Source organism: Manis javanica, chromosome 10 (assembly GCF_040802235.1).
Source record: "Manis javanica isolate MJ-LG chromosome 10, MJ_LKY, whole genome shotgun sequence".
NCBI classification, from domain to species: domain Eukaryota; kingdom Metazoa; phylum Chordata; class Mammalia; order Pholidota; family Manidae; genus Manis; species Manis javanica.
In genome coordinates this window covers 78,655,736-78,683,121 of record NC_133165.1, presented here as the reverse complement: position 1 = coordinate 78,683,121, position 27,386 = coordinate 78,655,736, and the positions used below count along the sequence as shown (strand labels likewise).

The 27,386-nt window shown below is 51.2% G+C and overlaps 5 protein-coding genes across 9 annotated transcripts; 2 read left to right on the top strand and 3 right to left on the bottom strand.

Moving 5' to 3' along the window:
* Positions 1 to 1,160: 1,160 nt before the first annotated feature.
* Positions 1,161 to 3,800, top strand: TSPAN31 (tetraspanin 31). The gene is made up of 6 exons (XM_017646098.3): positions 1,161 to 1,365; positions 1,836 to 2,003; positions 2,256 to 2,336; positions 2,666 to 2,797; positions 3,092 to 3,205; positions 3,301 to 3,800. Exons 1-6 carry the CDS (start codon positions 1,303 to 1,305, stop codon positions 3,373 to 3,375), a joined length of 633 nt encoding a protein of 210 aa, XP_017501587.1. The 5' UTR covers positions 1,161 to 1,302; the 3' UTR covers positions 3,376 to 3,800.
* A 171-nt stretch (positions 3,801 to 3,971) lies between these two features.
* CDK4 (cyclin dependent kinase 4) lies at positions 3,972 to 6,882 on the bottom strand. The gene is made up of 8 exons (XM_017645993.3): positions 6,682 to 6,882; positions 6,002 to 6,238; positions 5,709 to 5,844; positions 5,437 to 5,604; positions 5,173 to 5,282; positions 4,879 to 4,929; positions 4,606 to 4,741; positions 3,972 to 4,367 (listed from the first exon to the last, which is right to left on the bottom strand). Exons 2-8 carry the CDS (start codon positions 6,217 to 6,219, stop codon positions 4,275 to 4,277), a joined length of 912 nt encoding a protein of 303 aa, XP_017501482.1. The 5' UTR covers positions 6,220 to 6,238; positions 6,682 to 6,882; the 3' UTR covers positions 3,972 to 4,274.
* Positions 6,883 to 11,522: 4,640 nt separating this feature from the next.
* MARCHF9 (membrane associated ring-CH-type finger 9) lies at positions 11,523 to 15,439 on the top strand. Its single transcript, XM_036992515.2, has 4 exons — positions 11,523 to 12,384; positions 13,388 to 13,543; positions 14,207 to 14,399; positions 14,597 to 15,439. The coding sequence occupies exons 1-4, from the start codon at positions 12,025 to 12,027 to the stop codon at positions 14,929 to 14,931; spliced, it is 1,044 nt and encodes a 347-aa protein (XP_036848410.1). The 5' UTR covers positions 11,523 to 12,024; the 3' UTR covers positions 14,932 to 15,439.
* A 1,221-nt stretch (positions 15,440 to 16,660) lies between these two features.
* Positions 16,661 to 23,736, bottom strand: CYP27B1 (cytochrome P450 family 27 subfamily B member 1). Of its 2 annotated transcripts, none has more exons than XM_017646259.3 (9): positions 22,608 to 23,736; positions 21,806 to 21,996; positions 21,084 to 21,286; positions 20,807 to 21,007; positions 20,552 to 20,724; positions 20,177 to 20,349; positions 19,903 to 19,981; positions 19,421 to 19,618; positions 16,661 to 19,092 (listed from the first exon to the last, which is right to left on the bottom strand). In XM_017646259.3, the coding sequence occupies exons 1-9, from the start codon at positions 22,800 to 22,802 to the stop codon at positions 18,979 to 18,981; spliced, it is 1,527 nt and encodes a 508-aa protein (XP_017501748.2). In that variant the 5' UTR covers positions 22,803 to 23,736; the 3' UTR covers positions 16,661 to 18,978. The 2 variants fall into 2 exon arrangements, with proteins under 2 accessions (XP_017501748.2, XP_036848409.1); XM_036992514.2 differs by having other exon boundaries at positions 19,421 to 19,542.
* A 153-nt stretch (positions 23,737 to 23,889) lies between these two features.
* METTL1 (methyltransferase 1, tRNA methylguanosine) lies at positions 23,890 to 27,180 on the bottom strand. Of its 4 annotated transcripts, none has more exons than XR_001851106.3 (6): positions 27,029 to 27,180; positions 26,153 to 26,316; positions 25,058 to 25,242; positions 24,852 to 24,965; positions 24,589 to 24,766; positions 23,890 to 24,424 (listed from the first exon to the last, which is right to left on the bottom strand). XR_001851106.3 is itself a non-coding variant. In XM_017646867.3 (6 exons), the coding sequence occupies exons 1-6, from the start codon at positions 27,115 to 27,117 to the stop codon at positions 24,269 to 24,271; spliced, it is 810 nt and encodes a 269-aa protein (XP_017502356.1). In that variant the 5' UTR covers positions 27,118 to 27,180; the 3' UTR covers positions 23,890 to 24,268. The 4 variants fall into 4 exon arrangements, 3 of the variants coding, with proteins under 3 accessions (XP_017502356.1, XP_017502424.1, XP_017502488.1); XM_017646867.3 differs by having other exon boundaries at positions 24,589 to 24,690; XM_017646935.3 differs by having other exon boundaries at positions 24,589 to 24,690; positions 25,058 to 25,218.
* Positions 27,181 to 27,386: the final 206 nt, after the last annotated feature.

Genomic DNA, 27,386 nt, shown 5'->3' with positions numbered 1-27,386 from the left:
GAAGCCTGTAAAACAGCTGATGATAGTACCACTTTCCTATGTGCCAGGTAGTGTCCCAAGCATTCTACATATAGTAACTCTTTCAATTCTCATAACAGCCCAAGGAGTAGGTGTATTGTTATCTATCACCATTTTACAGATGAGGTAACAGGCACAGAAAGTTTATAAATAACTGGCCAAAGGTTACACAGTTGGTAAGTTGCAAAGTCGGAACCCATGCAGCCTGACTCTGGCAGTAAGACTGTACTGTTTATGCAACCATATAATTTAAGTACACACAAATTTAAATCATTCTGTGGGCTTGAAAGGAGGTTTTTAAATTTGTGTTCCTACTAAGACTGCTTTCTCTTGGAGGAAAGATGGATTATGCCTTTCCCCATCCCCATAAAAAGGTGTGTGTCAAAGCGCCTATTCAATGTTTATTGATATTACATACATCTATCAACCACTATGCCCACTCTCAGAGTGAAAATGTGGAGACTCCTCCTTGCCCTCATATTTATTCATATTCCAGACCCCTCTGTCATGTTTTGCAAATCCTGAGTCAGGCATGTGCTCTGAAAAGGCTGAGAACAGCCACGTCTGCAACTTGTTGCTTTACCACATACAATAACGCGCTGGTTGAAGGCCGCTGGTTTTCACACTGAATTTCTGGTATATTCACACCCCATTAGGAGGGGATATGTACAGGAGTGTGCTAGTGAGCACATTTATAAACGAGCGGATTCGCTGGGTGTCTCTGTGGCCGGGCTGAACAGCTCAATACTTTGCTCCTCTAGGTGTTCCCCAAAATAACGCAATAACAATGGCGTCATCATGAGGTCACTGGGGCAAGGGGAGGAAAAGGGCGTTCCCTTGAGGAGAGACCCCCTCCCCCGTCCTCAAAGGCGCGCCTTCTTTCCCCCTGCAGGAGTTTCTCCAGCGCCTCTTCCAGACTTCTTCCAGCTGTGACCTCGGAGAGCTCCGCTTTCAATCCGGGTTTCGAAGTTTAGGCTCTAGTTCCTATGAGAATCTCTGGAAACCCTGCTCCGATTTAAGTTTTATCCAATAAAGAACCTAGGGGCGGGGCCGGCAGGAGGGTAGGTGACGCAATGCAGGTTGATTGGCATTCAGACCATCGACGTACTGGATTAGCCGTGAGTTTCGCCAATCCTGAGGCAGGGGTGGGGCGGTGCAGGCGCAGAGGACTGAGTTTGGCTGGACTCGATTTAAAGAGACAGAAGCTGCCGGGGTCTAAGAAGACGGTCCCCAAGACCCTCCCCCCAAGTCCTTGGGACCACTTGGGTCCCCAAAGCTGGGGATATGGTTTGCGGCGGCTTTGCCTGCTCCAAGAATGCGCTGTGCGCGCTCAACGTAGTCTACATGGTAAGGTTTTGGAGGTGGGGAAAGCTTCAGGGAGGAAGAGCGAGTGGGGAGAATCTCTAGGGGACTTCCGGTGGGGAGAGGGGTGTACTGGGGGGTTCCGGGAAGATTCCTGGGAACTTCCTGCGAAGAGGGAATTCCTGGGGACTTCCGTGGGAAGACAGGGGGCTTCCGGCGATCGGATGCTTTTTCAGCCCCCCACCCCACCCCAAGGCGGGGGATGGGCAGAAAGGTGAACTTGTTTCTCCCAAAACAGACGTATGGATGAAGCTAAGGTCTTTTTTCCCTCTTCATAGACTCTACTGTCTATGCCATCCCCCACCGCCGTCCTAGCCATACTGACCTCCAGTTGAGAGGAGCGCCCAAGGACGCTTCTGGTCTGGACAGCACCTCCTGCCTCTCATTCACACACGTCTTTGGCTGTTCTGCACGCCAGAATTATTTAAATGTATCCCGCTCTTTGTTTCCCGTAGCTGGTAGGCTTATTGCTCATTGGAGTGGCTGCTTGGGGTAAGGGCCTTGGTCTGGTGTCCAGCATCCACATCATCGGAGGAGTCATTGCTGTGGGAGTCTTCCTTCTTCTTATCGCAGTGGCTGGACTGGTGGGTGCTGTGAACCACCACCAAGTACTGTTATTCTTTGTATCCTGATTTGAAGTGATGGGGGCACTGGGGCTCTTGGGAGGACTGAGTTGGCTGGTTAGAAGTTTTAAGGGTAGACCTCAGGGATATTGGGGACCTGTCTCTTTGCCCTGCCTTCTTTGTGAAACAAGAGCTAATGGCTTGATTTTCAAATGACACAGTTGTAGACGGTCTATAAATAGACGAGGTCAGACAATTACTCTAGGTGAAACATAAAAGAACCCAGGATTTATTTCCTTAACTCTTCCTCAGTACATGATCATCCTTGGCTTGGTCTTCATCTTCCAGTTTGGAATATCTTGCTCATGTCTGGCTATTAACCGGAGCAAACAGGTAAGGTGATGCTCTTCCGAGTACTTTTTTGTTGGTCTCTCTTTAACTTCTCTCTCCTCTCAGTCTGGTCCCAAAGATCATTCTTAGATCCACTACTTCCAGACTCTTGAACCATTTACCTCCTCTCGGATGTCTGGGTAATTTTCCATGAAGATGATCTAGGAGAACCTGAGGTGGATATTTATCATTCCATCTATGTAATTGTGCTACACCTTTGCTTCTAAAGAGATGACTCCCTTTGCTCAAACAGGGAAATTAAGACACTTAAGCAGATCAGGATGTAGGGGGATTGTTAGCAGCACCAAGTAATTTCCCTCTGTGTTCTCCAGACAGATGTCATCAATGCTTCCTGGTGGGTCATGAGTAATAAGACCCGGGATGAACTGGAAAGAAGTTTTGATTGTTGTGGCTTGTTCAACCTCACAACCCTGTATCAACAAGATTATGCTTTTTGCACTGCAGTGAGTTGGCACAGGGGCTTGGTGGGTGCAGTAGGAAAACTGGGTAAGGACAATGCCCAAATTGGCAGATTTGAGTTTGAATGTGATGGCTGTCTCTGGCAACACTCTTGTACTGGGGCTGTGTGATGGTAGGGGAACAGAGGATGGATAGCAGCTAATTAGCCAGATGAGATTTTAGTTGGTAAGCAACTGATCAGAAGCTAGTAAATAATTTCTAGGTCCATTCACCATAGATATGGGGATAGGACAGCTTAGCAGCTCTGCATCTTCCACTCAGATGCGTTTTATCCTTAGATATGCAAGAGCCGGAGCCCCACATGCCAGATGTGTGGAGAAAAGTTCCTTAAGCATTCAGATGAAGCCCTGAAAATCTTGGGGGGCGTCGGAATCTTCTTTAGTTTTACAGAGGTAACATTCTCCAGTTCCCTCCTAACACCCTTTCTCTTAAGTCTTAGCCCCAGAATTCAGAATTGGTACTTATCTCTTTCCCGTTGCTTTGACAGATCCTTGGTGTTTGGCTAGCTATGAGATTTCGCAATCAGAAGGATCCTCGAGCCAACCCCAGTGCCTTTCTGTAAGACTTTGGCTCCTTCTGACTTCTCTCCTGCTCTAAGTTTTTTCTTCCTCCATTAGGGAAAACCTAGGGTCTGCAGCCTTTTTGTTTGAGAAAAAGGAAAGGCCCTTTGCCACATCCCCTAAAGATGACTGACTAAGCCAGTCATGGCTTGACATGTTCTGGTGGGAGCAAGGCTATAAGGAATAAAGAAGATCCTCCTCCCTCTCTCCTTAAGTGGATCTGCACAGCTCTTGGGAATGCATGAAATGGGATGGGGTAAGAGTCATTCGTGGCTGTTTCCCTTCTTTTCCCCTCCATATGCTGGATCATTCCACATAACCTGGACTGGCTCTGGGAGAGAACCATTAAGAACTCATTCTTCTAATAGGCAGTACCCAGTTTGGGGAAGTTCAGTGAATATAAAAAATAAAAGCCATTTAAACTCCATATTCAAAGAAGCAACTGAAGTGCCTTTTTTTCTCAGTGGAGGGGCTCCACTATGACCTAAGGGGAATCTAAGATACTGCAGTGAAGCGCCACCTTCCAAATAGTTTTTTCCAAATCCCCAAATAAGAAAGCTAATCAGAGAAAGAAACTTAAAAAAAAAGAAAGACCGTATTTGTTTTGTTTTTCCTGTATAAAAAAAGGATCCCAATATCAACATAGGGAAGGAGAGAACAAGGGACATACATACCCCTTGATATAAGGAAATAGGGGTCAGGAAAAGGATAAGCCTCAAAGGAGGGATGGGAGGGGAATGTCATTAAGGCAGCAAAATATTCTCTCTAAAAAGTTGGAGGAGTCTCCACAGCCTCAGAGATGAAGGCAGAGCTCTCCTCAGTGTGAGGCTCTCTGCTCAAGTGTTCAAAGAAAGGAAAATGACAGCTTCTCTTCTCTCAGTTCTGATGCAGCCATTCCAGCTCACTCTGGGTTACCTTCTGCCTTTTGTAGATAAGAGTGCTGCAGGGCTCGGAAGGCAGAGATCCGCTTGTGTGGGTTAAAAGTCAGCATCTCCTGAGAGGGGAGGCAAAGGTCAGAAAACTAAAGAAAAAAAATGCAAAGACGACTTGTGCTCACCCCCAACAATCCTACAATGGGCTGTTTTCTACATCCCTCTTTGTGGATGGCTATTCACAACACCAATAAAAACTAGCCCATCTCCCAACCAAGTTTTAATAACTACGATGGTTTGGGGACCTTTTATGCTGCTCCATCTTGCAACCCTATTTCACCCCATGCCCAAGACCAGTACCAGCAGCAGCTGTGCTCCAGACTCTTCCATCTCAGGAACCGCAGACTGCACTGGGCGGGGCCCTCTGGGGGAAAAGGCTCCTCGGGGTAGAGACACATCTCGGGGCCAGTCATCGTCTGGGGGCAGCCCGATCAGGCTGTAGGGAACAGCAGAACTCCGGTCAGGCTGGTCCTTCCTCAGGCCCTACCTCCAGGGACAGCCAGATGCCATCTAGAGCTCAGCAGAAAGAGGACTCAGAATGGAAAATTCTTTTCCCCCTTGCTGGTCACTTACTCAAAGATTTTGCCTAACTGGTCAGCTTCAGAGTTTCCACAGAAGAGAGGCCTAAGGTGAGAAGAAATAAAAGGTAGCAGTCATTTAAAAAAATATGGCAGTGGAATGATTACTGTTGGTGGCTCAAAATAAAGGGAATGGAGCATAAAGGGATGTGAAGTTCCCAATTCCAGAACAACCTCTATGTACAGGTGATCAGAAGTACTCAAGTGAAAGCATGGGCAGGGTATGAATGTGGTTTATGAATGAGACAGATGGAAATGCAAGATAGTTCAGGATACTAGAGTCCCATACTTTCGACGAAACATCTCTGCAAAGATACAGCCAACACTCCACATGTCCACAGGTGTTGCATATGTAGACTGTAGAAGAACTTCTGGAGCACGGTACCATAGTGTAACAACCTAATAGGAATAAGAAGAGTGGGTAAGGGCTCTAGAGGTTACCATGAAACACGAATGCGTGAATGAAATAATGAAACATGGCTTCTCAACTGCTATGGGCAACACTCCCTCACTGCCAGCAAGAACCCATTTTGGCTACCATCTTTCTACTGACCACAGGTGTAAGTGCCATCTGGTAGCTGTAGATTCTGGCCAGGCCAAAGTCAGCCAACTTGACTGTCCCACCACTTGTCACCAGAATGTTCTCTGGCTTCAGATCTCGGTGAACAATGCAGTTGGCATGAAGGAAATCCAGGCCTCTTAAAAACTGGCGCATCACATCCTGATTTGGAAGGGAGAGGTACAGAGGAACTGGAAATGAGGCACCATACCTGAAATCACAAGGTTCTACCACAAAGGTCTCAAGTGTCTGCCCATCCCACTCACCTTGATGGTCTCCACTGGCAAGCCTGGTGGGGGTGCTTTGTCCAGATATGTCCTTAGGTCTTGGTCCACATGCTCAAACACCAGGGTCACTTTGGTTTCCCGGTCAGTTCGGGCTGTGGCACAGACGTCCATCAATCTGGCCAGAACAAATAGTTACTGATCAATCCCCTTTTGTCCAACATTGCCTCCCCTTATTTCCTCAGGGTTCCACTAATCTCCAGCTCACCACTCCCCACCTATAGGTCGTCTTTTCCCCTGTACTACCAACTTGCAACCCTCCACCTACTTCTTACCGAACAACATTGGGATGCTCAAAAGCCTCCAGCCGCCTCAGTAAGGCCACCTCACGAACTGTGCTGATTGGAAGGCCTCCTCCAGCACCTCCTCCATTGGGGACTCTCACGCTCTTGAGGGCCACGAAGTGGCCACTGTGGGGATCACGGGCCTTGTACACCGTCCCATAGGCACCAACACCAATTTCAGCCACTGGCTCATACCGAGGGGTAGCCATTCTCACAGCACAGGAGACCCTACAATCACAGAGACTCCTACCACCGAAATTCCCTTCCAGAGGTGGTATGGTATGAGCCTACAGCCACACACTGACTCCCACAAAAGACATCACGAAGGCACCACCACCAGCATCCCGTCCCCTCCCCGATCTCCCACGGCGCCGGCTCCTGAGTGACCTGATGCCTCTGACCCCCACCCTTCCAATCATGTAAGGCCGTAGAATAAGAAAATGCATTTTCCTTTGGTAAAATCGCGCCCCTCATAAGAGAGGTGCCACGCGACACACCCCCTGCACCGAAGACCCTAAACCCAGTCCCTCAAATTACGTCTCCCTACGACCACAAAGAACATTACACCCTGCCCCACATCCCGCCCTCGAGCGACCCTTCCATAACCAGACCGCTTAGGAAGCCGTGCAGGGAGAGAATGCTCCCCATTCCCAGGAAGAGGCTACACTTACTTCACCCCGTGCCGGGAGCCGCGGGGGCGGCCCGTTATCGGGGCCCCGGAGCCGGCTCCTGCAGCGCCATACACTCGAGCTCAGCCAAGGCAGCTGGACGCTACGGGCCCGACCACAGACACAGGCCGCAGGCTAGAGCGGCCCCCTTACCCCCACCCTCACCATGTGACCAAGCTGCCAAAGAGGCGCGCGGAAACTGGGGGGGCGGAGCGAACGCCGGACGTTTGCGGTACGTGACCGGATGCTCATGCGCAGAGGAGCAGGCAGGAGCGACTTTCACAGGGAAGGGGGCGGAGAAGGGAGGGGCGGGGCAACCACGTGATCTGTTGCTATCACACGTGACCTCTGAATTGCTCGGTGGAGCAGAGGTGTGGTTACGCGGCAGGGCACGTGACTATGTGTAGTACACTGGCGGCCGGGCTACGGCGGTACAGGGGTAGAGGGTGGAGTCCGATGCGGTGCCATGGCAACCTGGGCCACCCAGATGCCAACTCTGGGCTGCTGGCAGAACCTGAGCCCATCTCCAACTTCACCACACGTCTCTCACTCTATAGGCAGACGGGGATGACGGTGGGGCGGGAGGTAGTTCTGTTGCCTTTCTGTTCCACCGCCATCGGAAAACATTCTCATTTGTGTGTTTCATTCACTCATTGAAGAATATTTATGAGAGCGTGTTTCCTGTGTGTATGTGGGGTTTTTGTTTCCTGTGGATTTTTTTGGTGTCTGTCACTAGCCCTTTAAAGTAGTGATGAGGATGAACAAGTGGGCCTTTATCAAGCTGAAAAGCCTCTGTACAGCAAAGGACACCATCAATAGAACAAAAGGCATCCTATAGTATGGAAGAATATATTCATAAATGACATATCCAATCAAGGGTTGACATCCACAATATATAAAGAACTCACACACCTCAACAAACAAAAAACAAATAATCCAATTAAAAAATGGGCAGAGGAGCTGAACAGACAGTTCTCTAAAGAAGAAATTCAGATGGCCAACAGACACATGAAAAGGTGCTCCACATCGCTTGTCATTAGAGATGCAAATTAAAACCACAATGAGATATCACCTCACACCAGTAAGGATCACCATCATCGAAAAGACAAACAACAGCAAATGTTGGTGAGGTTGTGGAGAAAGGGGAACCCTCCTACACTGCTGGTGGGAATGCAAATTAGTTCAACCTTTGTGGAAAGCAGTATGGAGGTTCCTCAAAAAACTCAAAATAGAAATACCATTTGACCCAGGAATTCCACTTCTAGGAATTTACCCTAAGAATGCAGCACTCCAGTTTGGAAAAGACAGATGCACCCCTATGTTTATCGCTGCACTATTTACAATAGCCAAGATATGGAAGCAACCAAAGTGTCCATCAGTAGATGAATGGATAAAGAAGATGTGGTACATATACACAATGGAATATTACTCAGCCATAAGAAAAAAACAGATCCTACCATTTGCAACAACATGGATGGAGCTAGAGGGTATTATGCTCAGTGAAATAAACCAGGTGGAGAAAGACAAATACCAAATGATTTCAGTCATATGTGGAGTATAAGAACAAAGGAAAACTGAAGGAACAAAACAGCAGCAGAATCACAGAACCCAAGAATGGACTAATAGTCACCAAAGGGAAAGGGACTGGGGAAAATGGGTGGGAAGGGAGGGACAAGGGTGGGGAAAAAGAAAGGGGGCATTAAGATTAGCATGTATAGTGGGGGGCAGCACGGGGAGGGCTGTGCAACACAGAGGAGACAAGTAGTGATTCTACAACATCTTACTATGCTGATGGACAGTGACTGTGAAGGGGTATGTGGGGGGGACTTGGTGAAGGGGGGGAGCCTAGTAAACATAATGTTCTTCATGTAATTGTAGATTAATGATACCAAAAAAAAAATGGGCAGAGGAGCTGAACAGACAGTTCTCCAAAGAAGAAATTCAGATGGCCAACAGGCACATGAAAAGATGCTCCACATAGCTAATTATCAGAGAAATGCAAATTAAAACCACAATTAGATATCACCTCACACCAGTTAGGATGGCCAACATCCAAAAGACAAACAACAACAAATGTTGGCGAGGTTGTGGAGAAAGGGGAACCCTCCTACACTGCTGATGGGAATGTAAATTAGTTCAACCATTGTGGAAAGCAATATGGAAGTTCCTCAAAATGCTCAAAATAGAAATACCATTTGACCCAGGAATTCCACTCCTAGGAATTTACCCTGAGAATGCAGGAGCCCGGTTTGAAAAAGATATATGCACCCCTATGTTTATCACAGTACTATTTACAATAGCCAAGAAATGGAAGCAACCTAAGTGTCCATCAGTACATGAATAGATAAAGGAGATGTGGTACATATACACAGTGGAATATTATTCAGCCACAAGAACAAATCCTACCATTTGCAGCAACATGGATGGAGCTAGAGGGTATTATGCTCAGTGAAAAAGGCCAGGCCAAGAAAGATAAGTATCAAATTATTTCACTCATCTGTGGAGTATAAGAACAAAGAAAAAACTGAAAGAACAAAACAGCAGCAGACTCATAGAACCCAAGAATGGACTAACAGTTACTAAAGGGAAAGGGACTGGGGAGGATGGGTGGGAAGGGAGGGAGAAAGGGGAGAAAGGGGCATCACGATTAGCACACATAATGTAGTGGGGGCATGGGGAAGGCAGTACAACACAGAGAAGACAAGTAGTGATTCTATAGCATCTTACTACACTGATGGACAGTGACTGTAATGGGGTATATGTGGTGGGCACTTGATAATGGGAGGAGTCTAGTAACCATAATGTTGCTCATGTAATTGTACATTAATGATACCCCCCCAAAAAAGTAGTGATAGGGTTATCTGTAAAGATGTAGCCAACAGTGTAGTCATATAAAATAAGGAGTAGACAATGCCCTTTGGAGGGCAAAACTATGATTAAAGGCCTGAAAGAAGGCAGATTAATACAAGGTATTAATATAAGGTATTCCCAACTTCCACCCTTCCCCTGGAAGTGTTAAGGCAGAGACTAGATGCCTTCCGGGCGAGAAGTTATCAATGAACTGGTGGGTGTCAGGAATACTTGACACCTAAGGTTCTTTCCAGCACTAAGATGCTATGACATATGTATGTTTGTATATGTGTATATATAGGTGTATGACATTATATATATTGTAGACAGATAGATGTAGGAGTGTGCATCTGAAAGGAAATTACCACCACCACCACCCCAGACCACTGAATTGCATAAGAATGACTTGTGCCCTTCTGCAAACCGAGTGACTCCTTATTTGTGGTCATCGTGCATCCCTCTTTTCTCCCAGCGCAAACTTTCTCAACCCTTGGCCTTGCCTGAACACAGACTTTTCCCAAATGGTTCCTGCTCATAGATGCCTAGGTAGACAACAGGCAGGTTTCTCTGGCTTCCCTTGTCTTACTGGCTCCAGCTTCTTTATCTCCCAACCCTTTGGAGGGATGGGAGTAAGGCAAATAATGGATCAGTGTCTCATTTGTGAGAAGTTGTCTAAAATCTGAAACCATTTTATTAATCTAGTTGCCACTCCTTCCATTCTCCTTAACTGTCTGGCCAAAGATGTAACAGTCCAGGCTTGAGATGAATATAAACCATGCTTCAGGGCAAAATGGAAAACATGTCAGTGTAGATCCCCCCTCTTTGCATTCTAATAGTTTTAGCTCTTGGCCTGTGTTGGCAAGGGCATCTGGGACACTAGTAAGAAAAATCTCAAGGTCTGAACTGGCTAAGGGGCTTGTGGGGTGAATGTTTCATTGACTATTTTGCTAGGACCCACTGGTTTGTAAGCCTATAAGCTTAAGTGTCTCTGAATGTGTCACACTTCCTTACTACTCCAGCAGGGTCCACTTCAGCCTCATCTTCCACATAAGCCCACTACAGCTCACTGTTTTTAGAATAGAAGTTATCCTCTACGTTGGCTTGAGTTCCAGCTCCTTTTTCTGATTCATTCATTCTCCATCCAAAACATTTGAATGCTTCCTAAGAGCATCACTCCCTTAATCACTTTCTATCGAGGAGCCTTAGTTTGGCAGTCTGTCCCTGGTTTCATACCCTCTCTTCTCCTATTAATTACTCTTTTACTAATTAATTAAAATTTCCCAGTGTGTCTGACCCAATGGCTCCCTTGAAATCCCTTTTCCCAAAGCTTTGGAAAGGCAAGTTGAGGGAGGATGTAAGTATAAGGCAGAAATAATGTGATGAGGGGGTATAACTGGTTCTCAGGTCAAGGACTCCATAACAGCAAAGAGCTAACGTGTGTGTCTGTGTGGTTCATTTTAGTGTAGAGGTGGTGGGGCAGCAGAGTACCGGGAAAGGCACCCATCCTTTTAGCACTCCTGTCTCCTTTGCTCACTCACCTCCTTCACACATTACAATTGCACACTTCTGTTTCTCATGCAATACGATTCGATCCCTTACACACTCATTTCTTTTCCACAGTTCCACCCGCGCACATTTTTCAGTCTTTTATGTACGTGTTTATTGCTTGAGACCCTTTCTTGCTCATTCACCAACCTCGCACCTCCGAACCTTGCATAGGTCTTTCTTTGCACCCTTCAGTTTTTGCACAAGCCTCTCCCTCCCTGGTACACCTGCGTCTTTCACCACTTACCTTCCGTGCTCACCCACTTACGCCTCCACCCCAACTCGCACACCTATTCTCCCAGCCGGGTGCACCCTCCCCTTCCTTGGCCACTCCCCTCCTCGCCCCTCTCCCGAGCTTGCACACTCGCCCCCGCTTCGGGGGACACCTGCTCGTGCGGGGCGGGGATGCGCAGCCGCGGCCTCTTGTCTCCCCCTCCCCGCCCCGCCCCTCCTTCCATCCTCACCGGCTCCCAGGCTCCCGCCCCGCCCGCCTGCCGCTCCGGGGGGGTCTCCGCCGCCGCCGCCGGAAGGAGCCGCCATTTGCCACCGCCGCGCACAGGGGCCGAGCCGAGCCGAAGCCGGGAGCCGGGGCGCAACTGGGGCCGGGAGGACGGCGATGGGGGGCGGCCTCGCCGCCGGAGGACCGGGGCGCGTAAGGCCGGGGGCCCGGCCAGCTCCGGACCCGGACCCGCTGGGCGCGGCACCCTGAGACCCCCGCCCCCTTACCCGGCCATGGCTGCCCGCCCCGCCGCCCCTGGGCCGCCAGCCCTCTGGGCCCCGCAAGCCCCGGAGCCCCGGCGGCGGCGGCAGTGAACGGCACTCGCAGGCCTCGAAGACCCCGGCCGGTTCGGCTTGCCCACGCGTGCCCCCTTCCCGGCCTGCCCCCTCCCTTCCCCCCGCCGCCCGGGAGCCCCCTGGTACGCCGCCTCCCGCACCCCCGGCTCCCGGACGATGCTCAAGTCTCGGCTCCGCATGTTCTTGAACGAGCTGAAGCTGCTGGTGCTGACTGGCGGGGGGCGGCCCCGGGCTGAGCCGCAGCCCCGGGGGGGCGGGGGAGGCGGCTGCGGCTGGGCGCCCTTCGCCGGCTGCTCCACCCGGGACGGCGACGGAGACGAGGAGGAGTACTACGGGTCGGAGCCGCGGGCCCGGGGCCTGGCCGGCGACAAGGAGCCGCGGGCCGGACCCCCGCCTCCGCCCGCGCCGCCGCCGCCGCCGCCCCCGGGCGCGCTGGACGCGCTGTCTCTCAGCAGCAGCCTGGACAGCGGGCTCCGAACCCCTCAGTGCCGAATTTGCTTCCAAGGCCCGGAGCAGGTCAGGCCTGAGCACCGGTCGGGGAGGGGAGCGGTGGGGGCGCGCACCTGGGGCGCCCCGGGGCGGGGCCTGAGGAACCTGAGCGGGACTCGGACCCAGAGTGGGTGTAGGGCAAAGTGGGGGGCTAGCTGGAGACTCCCCGAATGCAGTTTGGGGTGGCCGGGGGTCAGGGGTCCCCAGAGAGGGGCGGGCTTTCTCCTGGGAGGGCTTGAAATCCCTCTTGCACACTTCAATTTTTGTGCGACGGGGACAGCCTTTCTCTCCTGCTTCTCTCACCCCAGGGTTTCTGCAGGCTGAGGGGCCTATTCTCCCGAGAGGGACAGCGGGGAAAGTGCTTCTGTACCCACTTTGAGGGAGGAACCAACTGATGCCCTTGCCTCATTCAGTATTTCCGTGGGGTACTTTTCTTCACTTCCCGTTCCACAACTTTCCAACCCATTCCAAAGAGTACTTTTTGCCTAAATGTTACAAAGATGTCCCTGGTTAGTGCCGGGGGGTATCTGTCATGAGAAATTATTCCCTGATTGAAGGGGGACACCCTCCACTTCCACCCCTAGGATTTCTCCCCTTTTCTGGAAACTGAGGACGGTAACCCATCCCTGTCGGCATCACATCTGGAAACTACTTTACAGTGATGGGGTAGGGGAGGACGGCATGGCTCAGAAGGTCTGAGCCTCCTGTCCCTCCAGATCCTAAGGGGTAACCTTCCATTTGGGAAGCCTTAAACAGCACTTTCCCCAAATTCTGGGAAAAGAGAAGACCCAATTTTCCCCACCCACCAATCCCTTTCCAATCCTCATCTCTTTTGGTCATGGAAGTTTACCTTGATCTCTTTTTCCTTTTCTGTTGAAGCCCTAGCCACTTGCCGTGTTTTGGGTGAAAGGCCAGGGCTTTTTTAAAAAACTGGAACAATGACTGACCTGGAGAGGAGGTTTCTCCCTGAGCGGGGAGGAGTGGGGTCGGGTAGTATAGTTGACAGGGACCCTCCTCACTCTTCCTCCAGGGGGAGCTCTTGAGCCCCTGCCGCTGCGACGGTTCCGTGCGCTGCACGCACCAGCCCTGCCTCATCCGCTGGATCAGTGAGAGGGGCTCCTGGAGCTGTGAGCTCTGCTACTTCAAGTACCAGGTCCTGGCGATCAGCACCAAGAACCCACTGCAGGTGAGGTACAAGGAGAGAATTCTCAGACTGGGGCCCTCCAGGGAACCTACCTCATCCATTTACTGTTTCCTCAAAGTCACCCTCTTCACTAATTAATCTTCTGTCTGTCCATAAATTCTCTCTCCCTTTATTTATTCACAAAGACACTTAATGGGTGCCACTTTTATTCCCGGCACTGTTCTAGGCACTAGGACAGTAAAAAAGGAAACGCTGATAACGTTGATGATGGTAATAGCCAACATGTAGTGTTTTCTGTGTCAAGCTCCTGGCATGTATTAAATCTTTTAATCTACAGAATAATTCTTTTAGTTATGTATTATTCTCCCCATTTTAAAGATGAGGATATTAATGCACAAAGAGATTTAAAGACTTGCCCAAAGTTACTCAACTGATAAGTGATAGAGTTAGAATTTGGAATTCAAACCTTGGTGGTCTGGCTTCAGAATACTTGCCTGATCTGCCTTTCTAACAGAAAAGACAAAGGGTCTCAAACAAGGTGAGAGGTGCCTCATTCTAGGTTTGATAAGAGGACAGAGAAGACAGATTGTTAATCCTGCCTGAGGGGTTTCAGGAAGGTTCCTGGGGTATCCTTCTCATAAGGGTACCCATTACCTGGCCCTCCATCTCTTTCTGTGACTTTTTGGAGTGCTTTCTCCCACACAGTGGCAGGCCATCTCCCTGACAGTCATTGAGAAGGTCCAGATTGCAGCCATAGTTCTGGGCTCTCTCTTCCTCGTCGCCAGCATCTCCTGGCTCATCTGGTCCTCACTCAGTCCTTCAGCCAAGTGGCAACGGCAGGATCTGCTCTTTCAGATCTGCTACGGCATGTACGGCTTCATGGATGTCGTTTGTATAGGTGAGGACATCTATTTTCAGGGGTAGCAATTTTCTACCCCTGGGGGTCTTTAGGGCTATGTTGGTATCTCTCCTTTCCCTGCTTCTTCCAGGCCCTTGGCAACCCTATGCCCCCACTCTGGAGAACTGCTTGCTTAAGTGTCTCTGGCCTAAGTCTGGACAGCAGTTGACCCTGGAATTCTTATCCCTCTTGCTCAGGCCTCATCGTCCACGAAGGTTCTTCTGTCTACCGTATCTTCAAGCGCTGGCAGGCAGTGAACCAGCAGTGGAAGGTCCTGAATTATGATAAGACCAAGGACATAGGAGGAGATGCAGGGGGAGGAACAGCAGGGAAGCCTGGCCCCAGGACCTCACGGACAGGCCCCCACTCTGGGGCAGCCAGCCGCCCCCCAGCTGCCCAGCGCATACGGACGCTCTTGCCTCAACGCTGTGGTTATACAATCCTCCACCTCCTAGGACAGCTACGGCCACCAGATGCCCGTTCCAGTGCCCACTCTGGCCGTGAGGTTGTCATGAGAGTCACCACGGTGTGAATCCCACTCCAGGAGTGGGGATCTTGCATCAATGCATCGGCCACAGATAAGCTGTCATGCTGCTGGAGGTCCACCTGGACAAGGTGTTTGGGGCACAGTGCTCCGACCGCTGAGGCACTCTGGGCAGCCTCAAGCTGGGGACATTGTCTGGCCTCTACTGCCCACTGGGTAGAGACACCTGGATGACATTCCAGCTCCTCACACTCATCCTGGGGCAGTCAATGGGCAGGTGGGGAGAGCAGCTTTTCTTCCCTGGAGAACCGTCCTTACCTCAGCTCCTAGGGCCTCCAGCCCCAACCCCAGCTCCACCACAGTGACTTGGTGAAAGGGGACCAATGCCAGAAGAAAGGGGGGTTATAGACCCCCATTCCCCACCCCACGGCCACAGGGCAGCTGGCAATAAGACTAGTATACCTTGACCTCCCCGTTCCCTGCATGAGGGCGGGAACCTCCCCGTGCTCCACCCCCCATTGCATGGGGGGAGGGGATAAAGAATCATTTATATGCACGTGGAGACTCCTTTCTCATCTGGGGTTTTTCTGTAAGGTGGGAGGTGTAGGGAGGTTTGTCTGCAGAAGTTGCAAATCCCAAATGCAGCAGTGGGTTCAGAGTTGGAGGTGTAACTCCCACTTGCTGGTGAATGATTCACATTGGCTGCTAGGTGGCAGTGTTCAGAGGTATCTAAGGGGAGTACCTGCCACCTTTGAGCTGTGCGATTTTAGAAAAAAAATCTCTGCTGTGGTTTTCCTGTCTACCTCATAGGGTTAGAATGAGGAGAAATGAGGGACAGGTTGAATGCCATTGCAGAGAAAATCAGTAATGGCATAAAAAGACTTCTAGGCTAGATGATGATCCATTTATTTTAAATAGTAGCTTAACAAATTCCAGAATGTGTTTCTCATTTGGAGTTGCACAGAACCTTGGAGATTTACATTGAGTGTCATAATAGCTATGGAAATATGAGGGAAATAGACATTACAAATGTGAGGAATGGTAATTGTTTGCAAGAATGAGAGCTCCTCCAGCCCCCTAAACATTGGGAGCTGGGGAAGGCTGAAGCTATCCTTCTTGCTCTGGGGATCTTGTAGGTTCTATTAATCCTTCCTAGGGAATGTGCTCACTCAGAGACAGGCATGAAATGAACTGGACACATTTGGAGTGAAACAGATTCTCCCAATGTTGTGAGTCGCCAATGCCAGTTTAAACTACTCTTTTGGCATCTCAGGTTCACAGGTCTGATCCTGGTTTGTCCCAGCTTGGTGTTAACTGGAAGGTGTGCTTGGAGGCAGCAACGTAGAGGGCTTTATAGAGATCATTTTTGGGAAGGACTGGTTAAAATGTGGGTCATCCTGAAGCCTGGTCCCTTTCTCCTGAGGCTTTGGGACTCTATTATATGAATGATAGAACTATTCATCAGCAATTAAAATAATTACTTCATTCATTGCTAAAGTCAAATCCAAAGGCCTTTCCTATTATTGGTACTTCTCTCAGGGAAGGTTCTTCTCTGCCTCCTCCCTGGGGATGTTTTGAGGAAAATGCTTCTCTACTAAAGATCACATATCCTTGTCTTGGAAATGGCTTTCCTCTATTCCTCTCCAAAAGAGGGTCTTGGCCGCTGTCCATGGTGCTGGCACCTGGCCGTGCATGGGAATGTAGGAACCAAAGCTGATCATGAGTTTGAGTCTCCTGAGGTGTTGAAGTGTATCACTTCTAACCTCTGAGAGGATCAACGTGGCAAGGAGACTGGGGCTGAGCCCCTACGCTCCATATTCGCCACCTGGGAAGATAGAAGGGCCAGACTGTACAATTTGCTATGCACAGAATAGCTGGTAGGTACCAGGAGATAGCAAATCAGAGTGACTACTAGTACCATTCCTATAGATAGGGTTCAGGTAGGTATGACATGGGTGGGGTTTCCTGTGCCAAGCCTGGGGGTGCCCCATGATGTCCCCTTATGGAAGCTTAGACATACCCCAAAAACATAGGCACACACACACACAAACACCCTGTCTCCATTTCTACTCATCATAAAATCAGGATGAGTGAGACAGTACAGTCCCTTCCCTTACAGCACCATTGGACATCTTAGTATGGGGGCTGGGATTAGCAATCAGTATGATCCCTTCTCCTTCCCTTTTTCCAGGTTGAGATTCTCATCTATAAAAGGGTCATGAGAACCACTGCCCTCAAGTGAGCAATTCCATTGCCCAGTGAGAAGTATGGGTGTGCAGAATCCTCATCACTGATTGTAGAGGAAAGGGTTTTAGAGGAAGCTGGGCTTTATTCTCTCTCAAAGCTCAAATCTGCTAAAAATCAGGGCGTGTAGGTTGAAGCTGAGCTTAGTGATGGGAAAGTGGAATTGGAGACTGAGAATACAGTAGAGGAGTTGAGAGGAGGGCACCCAAACCTTGGGCTGCACAGGATCTTGGGTATACCCTGCCCTGCTGTAGGTCTTAACACAGGTACGTCAGAGGGCCTGGTGGCTAACAGTGTCTTTGGTTAGGGTGCCATGTCTAGAGAAGGGGGTTGAGGTGGTGGGAAGGAGGAGGAAGTGTGAAGTGAAATCTCTATCTACATTCAGCTAATTGGAATGGAGGTGAGCAGGAGGAAGGAGGGCAAGCCCTGACATGGGGAGGGTAATCTAGGTTACAGAGGGGCTGCGGGGAAGGTGCTGAGAGATTGATTTATATGGAAGATGAGTTAATCTGTACACACCACAGGGGGAGAACTGTGCCCAGTCTTTGGGGTGGAGTGGGGCAGAGAGTGCTGACTCGGAAATAGGTTCCCTCTGCCCATCCCCTTCTCCTGCCTTTGTGCCCCAGGGCTTCTGGCCACCCCCACATTCGGCTTTCATCCCATCTGACTTCACTTCTCTACTTATATCCCTGTCTTTCTCTAAAGGGAATTACCCTGGAGCCACTTTTCAAGAAAGGGCAGAGTGGCCATCCTAGGATGTCCTTTGGTCCTGGCAGTCCAGGTTCCAAAAGTATTTCTACCAGAGTCAGCCCCTCTGGCCACCTCTGCAAATCCCTAGCTCTCCACCCCATTTTCACTGCCTCAACCTTGCTGTTGCTTTTCACCCCCACCCCCTTAATCTCTTACAGGGAGCCAGACTTGGCTGTTCCCAGTGCAGACAGAAGAAACGTGTCTGGGTTTGTGATATAAACCACTCTGCTAGTACCTAGACCTCCCATTGTTATGGGGGTTACTCCTAGGACCTGAGAAAGTGGAGGAGAAACCAAAGTGAGAGTCTTACCTCCAGGGCTTGTGGGAAGTAAGAATGGAAGAGAAGTCAAAAAGTCAAGGATGGAACATTTTATTCTTTTATTTTAAAACTGAATATTAAAAAATTTCAATATATAAATAGAAGGCTTGTGGAAAGACAGGTCCAAAGATGTCTCTGCTTGGGAACCAAATAGTATGCAAGCCAACATAACAGCAACCAGAGAGCCAAGGAGAGTTTAAAAAATATCATAAGCCAGGCAAGGGCAGACTCACCTTCCCAGGGGCAAGATAAGGAAGGAGAGGGTTAAAGAAGGTCTGGTAAGCTGCTTACCCCTTTTGCCACAGGGTCCAGACTCAATATGAGACTCTATAGTGTGTCATCCAGTCAGGGGTAGGCCTTGACAGGACATAAAGGTCAAATAAAGCCTCATCCTTCCTTTCAGAGAGCTTACATGCAGGGGAACCAACCAGGTACAGCCCCGATGCACCACTGCTTGGCCAACAGCACCAGTGAGCACTGTGGAAGCCCCAAAGGGGCAGTGGTTGAATCTTGCCTTGACCACCCAGCATTATTAGTTAAAATCTGAGTTGGTCCTTAAAGGCTGCATATGATATGATCAGGAGAAGGGCCGAATAGGTGTTCTTGGTGTCAAGGGCATACTTCCACCTTAGGGCTACCTCAAGCATTTTGCTATTGTCATTCTAACCACTTCGGTCAGATAGACAGCCCTCAGGGGAAAGGAATATCCATTTCTTGGTCCTATGCCTAACAAGCTCCTATGATGAGAGAAAGGGTGATGATGACTGTCTCCTTCCATGGGACTATCTGTCCACAAACTGTAGATTGATGCTCTTCTCAGGTACCAGGACAGTCCGGGTCATGGGTCTGATTGGGGCAGCACCTGGCTCAGGTTGCACCTCAAAGTGGATCAAGATCTGGAAAAGGGGGGAAGAAGGCTACCATTACAAGGATCTACCATGGTGGGCTTGACTGGTAAGGGCATTCTTAGTGTTAGGATGGTCAGTGTTGGAATGGCACCTGTGGTCAGTGGATGATTTCTTGGTTAATGAAGGTAAGGGATTATGGTAGGGAGAAAGTCCAAATACCCTCACCCACACTCTCCAGACCTGTAACGGGATTGCCATATTTCAGAGGATTGGATTTACTAAGTCTTACATGTTTTCCTATGCTTGTCAGAAGAGGTCATGACATTAGAGGGTTAGAGACTCTCCTGTCTGGGAAAGATATGTCTAGGTCACTCACCTGGGCCAAAGCCATTTGCAGCTCCAGCTCTGCCAAGCGTCTCCCCATGCAGCTGCGCTTGCCAAACCCGAAGGGAAGAGATGCAAATGGGTGGGGGGCTGGGCCCTCCCCGAGCCAGCGTGCTGGATGAAAAGAATTTGGCTCTGGGAACTGGGCAGGGTCCCTTGAAGTAGCATAATGACAAAGTGTAACCAGCGTCTGGTGGGGGAGGAACACAAACTTGTCAATTTGGGCCCAGGAATGCAGGGAGGGACATGGAGAAGAGGATATGTGGACTGGGGCAATAGCAGACCCTGGTTAGTGATGGGGAAGTTTTCTAGGGCTACTTTTGGAATGCTTTCTTCACTGCCCCATTTTATCCTGTTAGAGGTATTCAGGCCAATGGGAGAGTTTGAAGGGCTTTTGGGGTGTGTTTGAGAACAGAATTGGACCCAAGATAGTGATAGATGGCTTAGCAAAGGGGGCTGGTAGACTGTACTCACATTTTTGGGGATAATATAGTCTCCCACATGAATGTCTTTGTCTGGGACACGGGAATTTCCAGGTACCACAGGGTACAGTCTAGATTGTGAACAGAAGAGGGTAACATCAAGGTGAGGCTGGGGGTATAGCTCCCCTCTCCAGCCCCACCAACTTCCAAACCCTCTTGGCCAGGAGTAGAGTATTTCCTCTACTCTTTCTCCATGTTCCCATCCACTGTCTGCTTCCTCAGGCATGCCCCAGCTTTTCTCCAGTTCTCCTCTCCTGCCCCCTCACCTCAGCACTTCCTTGACCACAGCCTTCAGCAGGGGCAGCTGGGACAGAGCAGTGGCTAGGGGGTGGGCATCAGAGCCAGGGCCCAGGGCAGCTGTGATCTCAGAGTGGAGCGCTGTCTGGACTTCTGGGTGCCGAGAGAGTTCATATAGAGCCCAGGAGAGTGTGTTGGACACCTGAGGGGACAGGTTCAGAGGTGTTGAGAGTGGGGCAGAATATGAGGCAGAATGGTGCCCAGGAGGTGCTGAGCCAAGCTGGTCTAGAGGGCCGTTGTGGATTGCCTACAGCACGCAAGAAGGCCCGAGACTGAGTAGGCTAGGCTCTGACATGGGGCACCTGGAAGGAGGCTAGGCTTGACACCTGGAAGGGCAACCTTACTGTGTCCACTCCAGCCAGTAGCAGCTCTGTCACGTTCCCCAGGATGGATGGCGCAGGCAACTCTTTCCGCAACAAGAAGTAGGTCAGGTGAGCTCCAGATCCCATGTCCGCCTCAGGCTTTGCCTGACTGCTGAGGGCTACCTCAGTCTCTCGCTGCTCCACGTGCCGCTGGGCTGAGGGGAAGGAGGTACAGGATGCCTAACTAGCCCTGAACAGCTTTATGTTCCCCATTCCCACTTCACTTCCGGGCCTTACCAAATGCAAACATCTGGTCCCAGTCTCGGCAAAGACGGTCCCAGGGTCCGGGCACGAGGCGGTGCAGCCAGTTGGGCATCGCCATGGTCAATAGCGTGGACACAAACACCGACCCCACCGCGCGGATGAAGGTCTCTGTGTCTGGGGACACCTCGGACTCCAGGCAGCCCAGGCGCGAACCCAGCAGCACCGCCGCTATGCCTGCGCGAGAGAGGGCGCTGTCAGGGCTCCAGGAGCCCCCGCCGAGTGCCTCAGGCCAGCCCGTCTCGGGACTCACCTTCTAGACCAAACTTGTAAAACTCTCCCGCTACGTCCCGAACCAGAGTGGGAGGCCCAGCTCCCCGTCCCCGCTGACGTCGTAGTCGCCGAACAAGGTCACAGACCACGTTGTTCAGGGTCCCGGCATAGCGAGCGGCCGCTTGAGGGCGGAGGAGGAGCGGGGCCAGGAGGCTGCGGAGCCTCTGCCATTCTTCGCCTTCCCTACGAGGATGCGGGGATACAGAGATGCTGAGATGCGGGGAGGGGGCGTATTAGGGCAGATGAGGTGTGAGGAGGCGGCCGGACCTGGCTGGCTGCGGGGGAGAAGGGGCGCATTCGGCCGGCATGGCCAGGAGCCGGATTGCGTTTGCTCTCTGGGGTACAGAAACCTGTCCCTGCCTGCGCCCGCCTTCCCTCCCCCTTCCTCGTTATTAATTTCCTGCCCCGGAGGGGCCTGGTTCCTGGGTAACCTGAGTCACAGAATTTTATATTTCCTCTAGATCCTGGTCCCTTTGCCCTTTCTGCCGGTTCCCAGGTTTCTACCTTCAAAAAATGAGGTGGGCAGGGGGCGAGGGCGGGGCGCCACCTGAGTTTGAGCGAAACATACTGGGGTGGAAACCCTGATCTGCCAGAAGGCTGGGGGAATCGGCCGACCTCCCTCCACACCCCCATACTGTCTCCGAACCCGCCACAAGAGAGGGATGCAGCGGGACGTCTGGGCTTTGGGGCCAGAGGACTCACGCAGTGAGCAGCCCGCAAGCTAGGTGGCGTCGGCGACGGTGCTCGGCCCAGGGTGAGAAGCGGCAGCGCTCGGGTTGGGGACCTTCCTGTCTCAGCAACTGCTCTACCAGAGTAGGGGCCGCCACATACACAGTGCGCACCGTCCCGAAGCTGGCCAACCACACCGGCCCAAAGCGCTCGGCGCCCTGCACCTAGGAAAACGGGCTCAGCGGGCACTAGAAGAGACCCGGGCCAGGAACTCCCAGCTTGGCCCATACCAACGCCAAGGGCGTTGGCTGGGCTTTGAAGGGGGAGCGTCTGTTCCTTCGCGAGTTCCCAGCTAGTGTGTGGCCCTGATGCTGCAAACCCCTTCTTCCCCTCACTTCCCATCCCTAGTAAGCTTGAGTGTGAGGGCAAAAAGGAGTTTTGCGCAAAGCAGACATTCAAGATCTCTTTAGTCACCTGGGCCGAGCCCAAGTAGAGCAATTCCTAAAGCATCCATCTCAAGCCTCGCTGAGTGAACAGGAACGCCTGCAGCTCTAAACCCAAGGCCAGCGCACTGGGAGGCACCGCGCCTTCCCGCCACCCGCCGCCCTTGTCCGGGACCAACCCGATTTTTTTGAGCGCACTCCTCTGCTGGGTGTTGGGATGGACTCCACGCCGGTGAAGCCACCGCCCCAATCCCAACTTGTCTTTTGCAGAATTCAGGAGCATCTGTTCTCACTGACCCTCCCTCCTACTTTCGGCACTAACTCTGTCCTTGCTGGTGTTGTCAAAGCCAGTTATCCCAGCATTTAGTCCCGGGAACAGCGTCCCCCTCTACCTGCAGCTCGTGTAGCCGCGACAGACCCCCCTTGCAGAAAAGTTCAGCGAGGAAGCCAGGCGTGGAGGGGCCTGGGATGTCCGCCAAGCTCCGGGGCGCTGAACCGGACCCTCGGGAACTCAATGAGGCACCTAGCTCGGGAGCACAGCGGACGCGATGGAATACTCTTGAGGCTAGCTTGAGGGTCTGGGTCATGGTCTCGTTCAGAGAACCCGCGTAAGATGATACGCTGGAGTATCTTGCCGGCTTTTCTGAGCCTCTATATAATCCTTGGGCAAGACAGCGGTGACGCCCCCCTCCAAGCTCCTCAGCCAATCCCCTCTTCAGAGTGGTCCGAGGTGGGGATTAGCACTCAGGAATGGTAGGTGGGGCTGGGGCTGCCTCCGTGGCTCCCTTGGGTCTCAGGCTGCAATGACTCTCTCGGGAGGGGTGGCCTGCCTGTTTCTCTTCCTGGGCTGATACCCTAGTCCAGCAGCCTAAAGATCTCTTTCTGGGAAGGGCTAGTGAGACTTAGGAGACCAAGACAGGGTCAGCTGGTGTTCCCACACTTCCCCAGGGAGTCAGCCCCTCTCAGGGACAATCCTCAGGAATTCCCCATCCTTCAGCACCTTCGGTAAGGGAAGAGGCACAGCTGTAGCGGTCCCCATATTCTTGGCTCCATCTGGCTGCACCTTCTCTGTATGGGAGCAGAATTTTCCTACACTAGCACACTTCCCCCTCCCCCTGTACCTGACACTGGGCAGATGGTGGGTGGGTTGATAGGTTAAAATGGATGGCTTCAGGAGCCTTCATCTTTGTTCCTGGGGGTAAGGGGGTCCTATCCTTCCAGCCATGGGAATGTAGGGCTTAAGGAGCAGAAAGGAACTTTTTGAAAAATAGAAAAGTTCAGAGATTTCTCTTGGCTCCTAGATGAAGCAAGGTCTAATGAATGCTCTGAATCTCCAGCTGATTCAGTCCCCTTTGTGGGGCTTTCTAGTCAGCAGCCCTATTCTACTTAAAGCCTCAATCCTTCAGTCTGGCTCTCTGTTTCTCACTCCCCCACCCCACCCCCATTAGGCTCTGTGCTAGCCAGTCAGCTGCTATTCTTTAAGGTCTGGAATCGAAGGTCAACATGAAAAAGGAGAGGGTCTCCACCCTCAGTCCCTCCCAGGAATTCTCTAGAGACAGCAACAATAAAGGAAGCATAGATTCCCCAGGTGGTCATCCTCAAGGAGAAGGAGGGAGAATAGGAGGAAGCACGTGATTCATATTGTAGCCTTTCCTAAGAAGTAGCAGCCACAAGCACGTGCGTATGTATATATGTTATCCCCACGGCAGTAAAGCAAACACAAGCAGATAGGTGATTTGGGTCTAGCAGGCAGTTTAGACAGCCAGTGGAGGGAGAGCAAGACCCCACAGCCTTCCAAACATCCTTTCTGGTTCAAGGTCTTTTGACATTCCCAGTCAGCTTCTTTTGCTATCAGTTGGTAGCAGAGGGCCAAGAAGTTGAGAGGAGTCCGGGGTAGCTGTGAACACCAGGGTTCTGCCCTGAGCAGATCTCCAACTTCTTCAAGAGACTGTTGCCTCTCGACCCCAGGACTCTCAGCTGGGAAAGTCCAGGGGCCTGACCTTCTTTTCAGTCCCTGGAAGATCCAAGAGTCCACCTAAGGCAAGGTAAGCAGTCAGTTGCTAGAAGGGATGGGATTGGGGGTCACTGCCTGGAGGGTGAGATCCTGTAGTCTTCGGAAAATGGCTGGAAAATTCTTTCCTCCATTGCGCAGAACTTTCTTTCCCTCCTCAGTTGAGGTGCCCAGATGTCCCACAATGGGGTCGTCACTCTGGGAAAGAAAGGGTCCAGTAAGCCCTTGCCTACTTTTTGGACTGCCACTGGCCCCAAGATGTCCATCCCATCCTGCTGGCATGGAGCCAGGTTCAACGAATGCAGAACCACTCTGAAAAGGGCCTGTATCACCGCAATTCCCCTTAGCACCCCCCAACTTACCAGCTCCTCCAGAGGCACACGCTCAAACAGGGGGTGCCCTTCAAAATGGGTGCACATCCAGTCATGTAGCTCCAGGACATCAGTTATGGTATATACCAGCCCCTGCATAGGCAAAATCACTCTGGACAGGGGCTGCATGCAATTGAGCAGCAGCATGATGGCAGAGGTGGTGTAAGTCCTAAATGCATCGCCATTGAATTCTTAGTGGAAGGTCCCTGAAAAGACCACTCACCCCACCCTCCTCCTTTCCACTCCCGACTCACTCCAATTCTCAGCACGTAGGCATATTCTGCTAGCAGTGTGGGACTGATGATTCGCCATTTGTGCTTCGTCCGCTTGAAATGTGGGTCAGGGAAGAGGAAGAACATCTTCGTCAGCTATGAGACAGACATGTACCGACAGGGCTATGAGAGCCTGGCCTCCATGCCCCACCCATCTACCAGACTAACCCACCAGCACCCCTCCCCACCTGGCCCTTGTAGAAGAAGTTAGGAAGGTGTTTCATGGCATTGCTACGGAGACAGGCGATGTTCTGGAAACCACCTCCAGGAGCTGCTCGTAGGGCCCGAATCCGGTCTTGTACATAGTCTGAGACTTTCACCCGGATCTCCAGACCAAGGATCAGCGTGTCTGGGAACAGTGGTGACAGTTCCACTGGACCAGAAATAGGAATAGAATCATCAACCTCATACTCGCAGAAAGTGCACGGGGTCAACAAAAGAATGGAAGCCTCAATCTCCAACTACCAAAATCAGGTAATGGCAAACATGGACAGAGATACCTATATGAATGATTCTATGATCGGGGAAATCAGAAAATTGTCACCAGGACTGGAAATGGGAGAGCCTGGGAAAACATGTCTTATTTGCAAGTGTTTTAGAGTTTTCACAGTGTTTCCACACATTGTTTCATTTAATCCTCATAACACTCTGTGGTAAATTGTGAAGATGAGGAAACTAAGGGTCAGAAATACCCAAGGTCACAGAACAAGAAGAGACAGAACTTGAACCAAGGTTGTCTGCCACCAAGTATTTTGGCCACATATTTCCTCTCTGTCACTGTTTCCTCTATGGGAAGATTTAAAAAATAGAGAAATGGCCTTGCATGCATGGCTGGGACAATGCAGAAAATATAAGAGAAACTGGAAAGCATGTAAGAGTGGGGCAGAAAGAATGTGTTCTGGTGAGTGGAGTAGCAGGGTTGGAATCCCTGAGAAAGCAGTTCAGGATCGCTGGCCACAGTGACTAATCTCTGACGCTTGTGCTGACCAGCTCACTGACCCGGCACCTGGCAGGTGATATGGCTCAAGTAAGGACTGGGCCCAGGAATGGGGCCAGACAAGACAATCCAAATTCTAACAGGCATGTGAGGCAACCCCCTCCCTTCTCCAGAGCAAAGGCCAAGACCCAGAGTAGAGGGAATGTGGAGGCTCTCCACACTGAAGCCACAGTATCAGCGTCTGGTCCAAAGGGGAAAGGTCAACTATGGTCCCCACCAAACCTGCTAAGGTGGCAGAATCTAGGCATTGCCTCTCTTTGCCCCAGAAAAAGGGCCAGAGTGTTACCTAACAGGCCACCATAGCCACAGCCTATGTCTGCAAACTCGACTTGGGCCTGAGCTCTCTTTTCTTTCTCATCCTTTGGGTCATCATGGCTCTGATTCTGAGTCAGTGGAGTGAAGAACTCTGGGTATAGCTCAGACCAATCCATCTCCTCTGGCTTCACAGGGCTATTGGAGAGAAGACATGAGAGAAACGAGTTGCTCATTGCAGAAGTGGTACTACGTGTGTGTGGGCGAATGGGTTAGGGTGGGAGGTAAATGGAAGGAGAATTTCTTTAAAATTCTATAACTGTGGACCCTGTGGCCTCAAGGAGACACAGTGGAAACCACCCTTAACTCCCAGTGTGAATCACAGGCCCATCATGAGGTCCATGATTGCTGACCTGCCCATTTTCATTGCTAAGATGCTGTGATTCTGCCCAGTAGCTTTGTTTTCTGGGGCAAAAGTTCCCCTTCTCCCAGAGACTGGCTGTCTAAGGCACTGGGAGCTTACTTTGTTTATGTACTCTGTGGGAAGAGGATGGAGTAAGGTGTGGCGGGATTGTGCATATTTTTTTATTATTAAATCCGACAAACGAAACCCAAAGATATTGTCTCCATCACTCTAGTCTCTGTAACTGTTTCTCTTCCCAGACTTGTACTGCTAGCCAGACCACGGCCAGAACGCCACGCCCCCTCCCAATAAGCCAACTCCGCCCTCGGCCAAATTGCCGTGACCCTCCCTCCCCCAAACCCTAGTCACCAACCTGATCCTCTCCGGTTCTTCCTAAATGCTCCTAACCGTCCTAGCACCATGGCTTTTTCGGGTAGCTCCGAGCTGTTCTGGGAATTCCGCCTGCATTTCCTCCCCCTACCCGCACGGCCCCGCCTTCTCACTCACTAGCGCAGCGTATGGTCGGCTATCGGGTTGGAGTGGGCACGTTGCCGATAGTAGCGCTTCTGGGGCTGCGCGGCCTGGGCTCCAGCCATGATCCCCAGTCCAGGGTTTCTCCACGGAGCCCACGTGGAGGCCGCGGCCCGAGGCGCACGGCAATGACGCAATCGAGCACGCTGTGAGCCCTGCCTGCCCCTTAAAGACACAAGAGTGCTTTGGACTCTTGTGAGCGACGGCCCCTCCGCAGCGCTGATGTTCACCAGGGCTGGCAAGGCCAGACCTGGCACCGACCTCTTTCCTTAGCCCGGCCCGGGTTAACAGCCTGGTTGCAGGCATCTGTGCATCAGCAGAGGAGAGGGGTCCC